Source organism: Psammomys obesus, unplaced genomic scaffold (assembly GCF_907164565.1).
Source record: "Psammomys obesus unplaced genomic scaffold, mPsaObe1.curated_primary_1811, whole genome shotgun sequence".
NCBI lineage: Eukaryota > Metazoa > Chordata > Mammalia > Rodentia > Muridae > Psammomys > Psammomys obesus.
In genome coordinates this window covers 48499404-48511708 of record NW_026587216.1, presented here as the reverse complement: position 1 = coordinate 48511708, position 12305 = coordinate 48499404, and the positions used below count along the sequence as shown (strand labels likewise).

The 12305-nt window shown below is 39.5% G+C and overlaps 1 protein-coding gene across 1 annotated transcript in view; it reads left to right on the top strand.

Annotated features, from left to right (window-relative positions):
- Positions 1–12305, top strand: part of Nkain3 (sodium/potassium transporting ATPase interacting 3) — a 581394-nt gene that overhangs the window by 443804 nt on the left and 125285 nt on the right. Inside the window, exon 4 of the mRNA XM_055603203.1 lies at positions 4032–4229. Within this exon, the coding sequence (XP_055459178.1) occupies positions 4032–4229 (198 nt within the window). The remainder of the gene's footprint in view (positions 1–4031; positions 4230–12305) is intronic.

Sequence of the window (12305 nt, the reverse complement as noted above, 5' to 3'; positions counted from 1 at the left end):
ACTATCTGACCCTAACCATGCCAGTAACTTCCCCTGCTCCCCTTACTAGGAAACCCACATGGAGACTGAGCTGCCCATGGGCTACATCTGAGCAGGGGGTCTAGGTTCTCTCCATGCATGGTCCTTGGTTGCATAAATAACTTACAAAGAGAAATGCAGAGCAATTAACTAAATTAGAAATCAAAGTTAAATTATTTTTATCTACAAAAATTACACCTCTCTGGCAAAAACTGCCACTGAATAAAAGGCAATCCAGTAAGCAAACAAAAGCCAAAAGTCATAGCTCTTCTGATATCTGAAAAAAAGACATATAACAAAAATAGTCATTAGAGATAAAGAAGGCCACAAAGAATTAATAAGATAAATACTTCATCACTATTAGTAAGGATTATAAGTATATCTACACCAAATACTGAGCCTCCCAATTTTATAAAACAAGCACAATGCACATGAAAGATTACATGGATTCTGATGTAATATTAGTGAGTAGATTAAATACTCTCTTGTCATATTTTAAAAATGTATTCATTATTATTATTGTGTATGAGTGTGCATGAAAGAGGGGGGTGGGCATGCCTTGGCACTTGTGGAATTCAGTGACTGCCTGTGAAGTCAGTTCTTTCTTTAACCTTTTACCTGAGATCTATTGCTCAAACTCAAGTCACTAGGTTTAAGTGGCCTTTGCCTTGTGAGTCATCTCAACTCCACTCATTTTACATAGTTCATACAAGTTATCTTTTAAAAAAACTAAAAAAAAAGTCAAAATTAAACTATGACCTAACCAAGTGAACTCAATCGATAATCTCAGAATATTTCATCCAACAGATATGAAATACACAATCTCAGAAGGCCATGGACCGGGATGGAAGTCAGTTGCACTTGTAGGCCTGTTTTTCCTGTGACCGAGGCTGGGGTTAAACCCTATTGTACAAGCATTTTGGTGTCCACTATAGCTGTCTTCCCCTTAGCAGACTATCTTCTGTGTGCACCAGGGCTTTCCCTAGCCAGTCTTAGCTTTGCAGTCTTCTGCACATTCTGCTACCTTGCTGAGACTCCTCCCATTGTGTCGTCTGAAGTGACTGATGCTCAAGCTGAGGGCTTTCTCCTAAGCGTGCCAGGGGAAGTAACAATATTATAAAAGAGGAGGCATCAGACTTGGAGCACTCCCAAGTGCTAATCACCCTGTTGGAGGGATATACATGTGGATGTCAAACTTTGTTCTTAGAGCTTCATACTTTTCAGATTCTCCAGTGGTGAATGTTAGAGAGGCGGCTTTAGATGAGGATGACCCACTTGCTGACATCAGGCACAAAGCCCTCAGACTCCAAGATTATTCTCAGTTGGTAAAGTCAGCTTCAGGTCACCAAAGACTGTGCTGTCCTTCCACACAGACTTCACACTACATTTCCTGAGCCTTTCTTTTGTTTGTTTGTTTGTTTGTTTGTTATTGAATTCCTGCTCTCTACAGCTGTCATCCTAGGACTTGAGCTAGTTAATTGGGCCTCCAAGATTTGTGATCATTGTCGGAACTCAGGCCCCCATTGTAACTCGATTTTAAACAATGTATCCCCGCTTAACATGTTACTCCCTGAGATGGATAGAGGGACAAAGTGGGGTTCCTCTCCATTGCTCACCCTTTTGCTAAAGGCCTTGGTCTCACCGAAACTTACAACCAGATTTGAGGCTCCTTGAGGGGGTGAGCATGGCAAAGGCTAGAACTACAGATTTCTTTTCACAGGGTTGCCTCTCTTGCTTCCGGGTAGACTCACTTCCCGTTCTGCCACACAGATGGAGATGTCCTGCGCTTGACTTGTTTCTACTCACCTTCTTTCTCTGCAGCTCTCAGATGTCTTGTTCTGATCTTTATACATTTCCAGAGTTCTTTCTTTCCTTCTTTGGAATACAGTCTTTTTTTTCTTCTTTAATTATTTCTCTTTACCAAGTCACACAAAGGCAATTTCTAGTCCATAATCTTACCCAGAAGTCCAAGTATTAAAACTTCAGTCTGCCACTGCTGATATTGCAGAAATGCAGATGATGAATCCTATATCCAAAGTGTTTGGGACAAGAAATATTTTTAGATTGATTTGATTTTTCTATTATTTACACACACCTAAGTTACCTTGGTTGTGGGACTCAAGTCTAATTGTGAAGTCTGTATATGCTTCATATATACCTTACATACATAGCTTGAACGTAATTTTACAACATTTCCAATGCACATGAACCTCTCACAAGAGATCAAGTGCCAGACTTGCCAATGATACTTTCCTGTTGACAATCAAAAAGTTTTGGGATGCTTTTACTATTAGACATGCTCAGTCTAGGGTAAAACTCATCTCTTGACGATGTAAAAACTGCCAGTTGTTGTCTCCACTCATGACTGATAAATTTTAGTTTGTAAAAGTTGAGGAGTATCTTCTTTATGCTTTAGATTGACTGAGGATGCATTTTGTGAAGGAAGGAAGGAAGACATAGCTCTCTTCCTGGTACGAAGCATGATCAAAGATTTAGTGGGAAAGCTGTGAAGAATGCACATGATACTGTCCATACAGCTAAAAGTAGACTTCATAGCACCAAGCCCTCGCTCCAAACCTAGCTTGCTTTGCTAACTTAGGCTAATTAACTTACCTGCAATAATTTACTTTCTTTGCCCATGTTAGTTTCTCATAGCTGCCGCAATAAGTTATCACAAATGTGTTGGCTAATGCATCAGAAATTTCTTCTCCCTCGTTTCCGGAGCCTGAAATATGAGATGAGTTTCTTAGAGTTGGATTTGTTGTTGGCAGCGCTGTGCACCATCTCAGTTGGGAGATTATGTCTTCCTTTCGTCATTCTCCTTCTGGCGGCCACGGTGTTTATTGGCCATGCTTGTATCACGCAATGGCTATTTCCTGTCTGGGCACACTGACTACTTCCCTTTCTCTGTACACCTCATCTCCAGTTATGTCCCTTTCATATTGCATACATGTTATTTTAGCTTAGTAGGGTAACATATGCTGTGTTCAAGGCCAATCTTCGATGCACAGCAAGTTTAAGGACAGTTTCCGTTTGTTAGAAACTACATAGGAGAAAGAAAAAATAACTAAAGAATGAATAAAAGGAAAGAAAAAGAAAGAAGGAAAATATTTATATCTGGGCCCACCCAGATAATCTGGTATAACATCCTGAGCCCTCATCCTTAATTATTTACTGATACATAAGATAAAATTCACTCATTCTAGAAACTTGACATATATTTTAGAAGAAATAATTATTTATTAAATTATAATAAATTAATAATACCTTCATGAATGCTAAAAGCTACATAGTTAGAGTTTCATATCTGTTGATTTCTTATGCATATGTTTTACCAATCAATAACAGTGAAGCAATACAAAACCGTATCACTACAGAACTTGTGCAAACTATTTTCTCATTATTTCATTAATTACTTACATGACATTTACATTTTATTAGGCATTATAGTATAAAAATTGGAGATGACTTGACTTTAGATAAGGATAGCTACAGATTATATAAAGATATTGTACCATTTTACATAAGACATGAGCATGCATACGCTTGATATCTGTAGAGGATTCTGAATAAATCCTCTATGAGATCCCCAGATAAATCTATAGTATGTGAAAGTCTCATATAACATCACCCAAAGGGCAATGAAGCACTCAGAAAATATGAGTTAGCATGTTGATATCAATGATAATATCACACCAAGAAATGTAGCAAAAGTTGTTTCTGTCTAAGCAAAAGACCCCTCACCCCAGACTTTTGATATGTCCAAACCTTTCAAGGCTAATATCATTCAAAAAATTATGTCTCTACATTGAATGATTATAACTCAGTAGTACAGACATATGATATTCACAGACATGTTTGACTTTGGATTTTCTTCTTCTCTTTTCTCCTCCTTCCTCTTTTTCATTTGAAATTGAAATCATCTCAGCACTTCCACCTATCCTGGACCTTTCCAATGTCAAAGCCAGAAGCACGATGTAATGAAATTTTCTCTTTTGTCTTCTGCCATGTAGGACACAGACCTGATGACGTTCAACATCTCTGTACATCGGTCATGGTGGAGGGAACATGGACCTGGCTGTGTCCGGAGAGTGCTGCCCCCATCAGCCCATGACATGGTGGATGACTACACGTATGTCTCAGTCACAGGTTGTGTGGTCGATTTCCAGTACCTAGAAGTCATCCACAGTGCTGTACAAATACTGCTATCTGTAAGTCTCACTTGGGTGTCATTGTCCAATATAGAGTCTTATTTGTTGACATCTTGTGTCTGCCACCAGGTAGGTAGTGCTTCTGATAAGCATGCAGAAGACATTAACAGTGGAATCAACAATAATTGTGGAGTCATTAATGATAGGTAACAGCTAGTTACCTCATTTTTCTTCACATAGAGGCATTTTGTTTAGAACCAAGTAGTCACTAATGTTTCCAACTTGAGACTCAACCTACACTATCAAGTGAAATGACATCATCACCACCCAGATTGCTCTGTTATCTAGTGGGCACTGCAAGCTTTGCTGCTAAGATATTCTTCAAATAGTGCACTTCTTTCCGGAGGAAGGATGGAAGCACTTACAGTGGCTAGCTGATCATGATGCCCTCCATGCTCCAAATAATCATTCCTTAAAAAAATAAAGTCCCCCAGAAATGTTTAACATGTGGTGTCAGGACATAGTTCTCCTAAAGAAAAAAAAAAAAAAAAAAAAAAAAAGAGGAATCCGCTTGTTATACCACAAAGACTGTTATGTACCAGGCATTCCTTAAGGTAATTTCTTACCATGAGACTTCTGTTTACATTTGACCATTATATGGAGTGCAAAAATGTGTAACATCAAAAACAACGTAGAGTGGCTTATATCGCTTTGAGACAGGGTCTCACTCTGCAATTCTGACAGGCCTGGAATTCTCGACTTTAGATCAAGCTGGTCTTAAGCTCACAGACACTCCTGCCTCTGTCTCCCAAGTGCTGGGATTAAAGGAGTGTGTCACCATGCCCAGATAAGTATAGTGAGTCTTTTAGATCCTCCAAGGACTTAATATTTTAGTAAGAGTCAAAACATAATATAAAAATTATCAACTTTCTTTTACCCATAAAGTAGCTACTACTTAACACAGTGAAAGGCGTCTCACTGTGGTGAACCTCCTTTTAAAGTGCCAGCAAGAATTTGATTATCCAAGATTCTTACAGTCTTGCTTTATAAGTGAAAAACTTTATCATCATTTTCCACATGATTTTTATGTTTTCTCTGGTCCTTCTTTAATCCAGCAGTTATAAATGAAATGTCAATAAAATATATGTGACTAAATCTTTGCTTTAAAAATCTGGGACGAGCATTCTCTTAATATTTTTCAGTCTGGTTTAAAATATCAAAGAACTGTGTGGACATGGTGATAAATGCCTTTAATCCCAGCACTCAGGAGGCAGAGGCAGGTAGATCGCTGTGAGTTGAAGAGCAGCCTGGTCTACAAAATGAGTTTCAGCACAGCCAGGGCTCTGTTACACAGAGAAACCCTGTCTCAGAAAAAAAAAAAAAAACAAACCCACAGATATATATTACATATATGATATTAACTTGTATGTGTGTGTGTGTGTGTGTGTGTGTGTGTGAACTAACCATTTACCACTTCTAAGTTTTCTTATTAATTTTTTAATCCAAAACATTTTCTAAACTCATATATAGAAAATAAGAAAAATAAACTTCACTTTAAAATGTTCACAAAAACTTGCTTAACCATACTGTGAAATAATAGCATGTTCTCCAAAGCTTTACAGTGCAACAAAATGCAGGAACTAGAGCCATTTTTTTCCAGAAATTAGCAAATAAAGTAACTCAAACCGAAATGCAGAGCAAGGTGAGAGCATTTGATAAGGGTTGGCTGCTCATAAAAGTATACCCAAAGGAAAATCTAAATAAACTATATATTTTTTAAATTCATTTGAGTGACGAGTCGGAGCTGTAAGGGTACATTCATAGGTCTGACTTTATTATGCAGACATTAGAAAATTAGCAGTTTAGCCATTGCGTTCAATACACTTGAAAAGCTTCATCTAATGTGTTATTTTTTAAATGGAAATATAATGCACTCTGATTTGTTTCACAGCTCTAGGATGATAATAGGCTCTTCTGATTAGCAAGGATGAAGACTACTTGATGAAGTCTTGCAAATTTCTAATTCCTACAACATACTGATAACTGTCATTTACAGATATTTCTGGATCCCTATACTGTTCTTCCTATTTGTGCTTATTTATGGATAAGATTTAATTAAGTACAATGAAAGTAACAATAAAAAATTGTACTAGATTTTAGCAACCTTAGCATAGGTTTCTCTATCTTTCTCTCTCTCTCTCTCTCTCTCTCTCTCTCTCTCTCGTTTTAAGTTAAAAACCTACATCTTCTTTAGGTATTAGGTGTACAGTTTTTAGTATCATTATCCTATATTATATGTCTAATACCCACTTATAAATGAGTATATACCATGTATGTCTTTTTGCTTCTGGGATAACTCACTCAGGATGATCTTTTCTAGTTCTATCCATTTGCCTGAAATTTTCATTATTTCCTTGCTTTTAATAGCTGAGGAATATTCCATTGTGTAATGTACTACAATTTCTGTATCCATTCCTCAGTTGAAGGACATCTGGGTTATTTCCAGATTCTGGCTATTACACATAAACCTGCTATGAACATAATTGAGCAAATGTCCTTGTTGTATACTTGAGCATATTTTGAATATATACTTAGGAGTGGTGTAGCTGGACCCTGTGTAAAATGCTCAATCCTCATTCAGAAAGGCAAATGGGAGAGACAACAAAAGAAGGAGAAAGCAGGGAACAGGACAGGAGCCTACACAGAGGCACTCTGAAAGACTCTGTCCAGCAAGGTATCAAAGCAGATGCTGAGGCTCATAGCCAAACTTTGGATAGAGTGCAGGGAATTTATGAAAGAAGGGGGATATAGAAAGACCTGGAGGGGACAGTAGCTCCCCAAGGAGAGCAAGAGAACCAAAATATCTGGTCCCAGAGATCTCTTCTGAGACTGATACTCCAATCATGGACCATTTATGAAGACAACCTAGAACCCCTGCACAGATGTAGCCCATGGCAGCTCAGTATCCAAATGTGTTCCCAGTAAGGGAACAGGGACTGTCTCTGACATGAACTCAGTGGCTGGCTCTTTGATAACCTACCCCTGAGGGGGGAGCATCCTCGCCAGCTACAGAGGAAGACTATGCAGACAGTTCTGATGAGACTTGATAGGCTAGGGTCAGATGGAAGGGGAGGAGGACAGCCTCTATCAGTGGGCTGAAGGAGAGGCCTGGGAGAAGAGGGAGAGAAGTATCCCAGAAGGAGAAAGACAAACTTGGTATATACTTGCTTATATAGACCTACAAGATATGATAAACATAATGAAATCTATGCACCTAAAGAAGATAATCAAGTAAGTGGACATGGGTGAAGATGATCAATCCTCATTTAGAAAGACAAATGGGATGTGCATTGAATGTATGACAGGAGTCTACCGCCAAAGGCATCTGAAAGACTCTACCTAGCAGTGTTTCAATGCAGACACTAAGACTCATAACCAAACCATGGCAGAGTGCAGGGAATCATATGAAAGAAGGGGAGTTAGTATGATATGGAAAGGATAGGAGCTCTACAAATACCAAATATATCCGGGCACAGGGTCTTTTCTGAGACTGACACTCAACCAAGGACCATCTATGGATATAACCTAGAACTTCTGCTCGGATGTGGCCCGTGGTAGCTCAGTAACCAAGTAGTTTTCCAAAGTAAGGGGAACAAGGACTATTTCTAACAGGATCTCAAGGGCAGGCTCTTTGACCTCCCCCCCCCCCAGGGGAGGAGCAGACCTGTTAGGCCACAGAGGAGGACTTTGCAGCCACCCTTGAAGATACCTGATAAAAAAGGGTCAAATGAAAGGGGAGGAGGTCCTTCCCTATCAGTGGACTTGGAAAGGGGCAGGGAGGAGACCAGGGAAGGAGTTGGGGAGGGGGAGGGAATGAGGGAGCGGGATACAGCTGGGACACAGAGTTAACAAATTGTAACTAAAAAAAAAAAATTAAAAAAAAATAAAGCAGCTTTCATCTCTTTCAAAAAAAAAGATTTGTAATGTATCTGTGGACTAGAGGACAGAATAATGTCAGTGTTAATTTTCTGGTTCTTTTTATCACTATACTGCAGTTGTATAAGGGATCTCGTTCATGAATATTTAAGGAACCATTGTACTATGTTTTCCAAATTTTTGTTAAGTCTGAATTTATTACAAAATGAAATTTCAAAAATACTGTTACATTTTTGGTTTATCTTACGTGAATGTTACATTTTTAGTTTATCTTACGTGAATGGGTGGCTGTCTACCTTGTGCGTGTGTAAGTATACATACCACGTGCAAGCCGTGGCCGTGGATCTTAGAAGCATGTGTTGAATCCCTAGAACTCGAGTCGCTGGAGGTTGTGAGCTCTCACGTAGGTTCTGGGCACCAAACTCAGATTCTCTGCAAAAGCAGCCTGTGTTCTTATTCACTGAGCATCTTGTTATACCTGAGAATATTTTTAAATTGTTAAAAATCTAACTTTCCAAACAATTTACTCAAAGAAATGCTTTGACTAACAATAAAAAAGTGAGGAAAAGTTAGAAAGTATCAGTGGAAATAGAAATCCGAGGCTAGGTCCTACACATTGACAACACTTGCAAATGAATGTGCAAGAAGTGAAGGAGAAAACGGTGTCTGTCTTGCATGCCGATAGGGGTGAGGTGACCTCATCAGTACTGGCAGAGAACTGCTGTGTGAGAGCAAGTGACAAGATGCGTTTGGCGTCTTAGAAGTGTGCACATACATAAAGCCAGTCACCTGCAGTAAGGGGCTAGTGTCTTCTCCCGACCCTCATCTCTGACACTTCATGGCTCTAGACACCTCAGAAAAGAGAAATAGGCAAAATACCCCCCCCAACCTACAAGATTACAATTGTGAATTTTTGTGAACATAAACTTATTTTCTTTTTTCGCATAATTCTAAAAATAGCACTTTTCTTACTAAGTTTGTTGAAATTCTCCACTTAAAAGTGGCTCCTGGAGATCCTCAAAGGCTGTAAATTTCTGCTGCCTCGCTATTATTAATAAAGACGTGCTTATTCAAATCCATTTGCTACAATCCGTGAATACCTCTCCAAAATTCTATCAGACATATCCTTGGAACAAATACCAGGTTGAAATAGAAACTGACAGGCTTACAGCCAGTTAGAACTGCAAGATTTTTCTCTGAAAATTTAATTTTTCTGTCAGTGTTCATTTTTTTCCTGAAAATATACTCAATATAAAGGCTTACTATATGAAGTTATAAAGTGCTGAGGAATGAGTTGTTCTGGAGATCTAAACATAAGGCAGAGACCAGCCGTCACTCTTCTTCCTCATGGGACGTTCAGAAATTAACAAAGCTGCACAAGTACTGTGTATGGTTGAGTGAAAGAGGCAAGTGAGAGGACACCATACAGACAGGACAGCGCTCGCTCTGAATATGCAGTGTGTGTAAAGAGACAGAGGCCAGAGCAGGAGGACTCGGTCACTAATTAGATGAGGTGGCAATTGAAAGAAAAATCTAAAGTATAATAATGAAATCTGAGTTCAAGTGACAAGAACAGTGGTTGTAACTTTACAGAAAGGAAGATGATGAATGCATATTATTTGAAATTGAACATGACTCATTTAGGTTTACGCAATTAATAACATCACCTAAGACAGGCATGGTGCTATACTGGAGATACTGGAGAGTAGTTGAGTTCAAGTCTAGCCCGCTCTATACTGTGAATTCCAAGCCAGACAGGGCTATGTAGTGAGACCCTCTCTCAAAAATAAAAATAAAAAAGGAAGAATTGGGAAGAGGGCTTTGATCTACAGCCGCCTGGGAAAAGATGGCCACCCCAACCACCTGCTGTTGGGCCCTTTGCCAAGCTTGTGGGGCCCCTATTCAGATATACAGCATTGAAGGTAGCGTTGGCACTGCACGTTACTCTACAGCATCTAAACAGAACAAGCTGGTTGGAGTGTTGGCTCTGCAGGGCCCCCTCGGCCCAGGTTTTGTTGGCTCTTTTGGTCTCCTTGTGGAGCTCCTGTCCCCTCCAAGTCTTTCTATCTCCCCCTTCTTTCATAAGGTTTTTGCCACTCTGCCCAAAGTTTGGATGAGTCTCAGTATGTCCTTCAATGGCCTGGTAGGTAGAGTTTTCAGAAGCCATACCAGTTGTGGTGGCTTTGCTATATTTTAGTTCAAAGATGCCTTCGCACCTTGCTGCTGACATTAAAAAAAAAAAATCAGTATATTTTCCACCGGTTCTTTATACACGGGTACACAAAACTGAGATGTTACCTTCAGAGACGCAAAGGGGATGTGAAAGGACCCGAACTGCACTGTGAAGGAGTGACTTTGGTGGGTGGAGACTGTCGAGCAGAGAGCACCTTACTTTATCCAACTCTGGTCCTGTCACCCTGGGATAGAGCTCTCTTTATGGGTCTGACCATCCCAGGCAATTTAGGATTCTGTTTCCTCATTCCCAGTGTATGATTAGAAGAGGGTCTTTTTCAGAATGCCAAAGAGAACACATAGCTGGGACTTCATAGATCATAAACAGCGTTTATTTATGAAAGGCTTTAGGCCATTTGATAGTAAACATTTGAATGTATAAGAGAGTGACACGGTCTGCACAGTGTGATGCAGCCCTGGCTCTGAGCACTGAGGAGGCTTCACTGGGACTGTGTGTTCAAGGACAAGGACAAGGGTGTGGAGGGTGATCCTGATTCAGAAAGCCAAAATGAGAAGAGAAGGAAGGGGAGGAAGAAGAGGCACAGAACTTGAGTTGGACTCTAGAAAGAGTACTCAAGAAACATGCACCATCTGTATTTAGGAAAGTGACTTTGAATGTACCCAGAGAATGGACTAAAGAAGAGAACAAATAGTGCAAAAGAGAAAAAGAAATTGTATCTTTGACTTAGTGATAGCCGTATACATAGAAATGCCTAGTCTTATAAGACAAGAAGAAATGATGCATGAAGGAGCGGTGAGTGACAGGATACTGGTAGCTAGTGAGATGTGAGTCTAGGATGTTTATTTGCTAGTAGCTTTTCCTCATCTTAAAATAAGGGGAAATACAAGCTGTTTGTAAATGCAGTTTTAGATAATGAGAAATGTTGCAAGACGTATGGAAAATATATTCCACCTAAATTTAAAGGAAGTGGAAGCAGAATTCCTGCTTCTACTTTCTATATTACCTGAAGTAGAAAGGACACGTTATCAGGTTGTATGATCAAACTCGGTTGTCATTTTGTGGTGACTTAGAGCAGTTAGTGCGGCATTAGCCACTCATGCCTGAGGCAAAATCATTCATAAAAACTGATTAATGCAAATAGCTTCTCCCGAACTTCAAGTTCTGTAAAATTCAAGAAAATGTTTGCGATGCAAACATAAAGATAAACAGTGGTTCCTACAGAGAAACCTGACCAAATTAACATCTTGGAACACACAACAGCTTTTAATTAATTAGCGCACCTAATCCAAAGAGATGGGGAGTTGTGTAAGTGTGGCACTTAAGTGCTTTTCAGGGCAGTCCCTGTAATAAGAGAACCATCATTCTCACTTACGGAGCAGAGTCTGTGGCTGGCGTCTTCCTTGGATGTTCTATCTGGCACATCCTTCAGACTGCATAGAGCAGGCTTTATTGTCCCCAGTGTATACATTTATGACAAAGCTAGGACAAATCTGTGGCCAGCGGCAGTGGCTGAGAGTGGACACCCCAGCTCGTCTGTACCATCTCTATGATCCCTCCATTGAGGGTTCTTCCTTAATACATGCAAGAAAAGCTACTTTACATTACATTACATGTGTTTACATTAATGCATGTTTTGAAAAGACATTAAGGTGTAAAAAGTCAATTTGTAATTTTTGCCGACTTGGTACTTACAGGTAAGTCATAATCCCCATATCAAATTTCTATGTCCCACATAGCTTATTTCAAAGAGGAAAATAAAGTTTCCCAAACTATTCCCATTGATAAAATTAATCAGTACTCTAGAACTGCTGCTTCTCAAGCCTGTTCATCTAAACCAACATAAACTTTTATTCAGTGATTCCTTGGAATGTTAAATCCCTGGGTCTATGATATACTGCAAGGACCCCAGAAGGCTCTACTCTAGTGAAATAGAAGTTCTATTCAAGCCTACCGAGTTAAGGCACTGTAGATGCTGGTTATCCTGTGGCTAATACCTACCTGAGAAG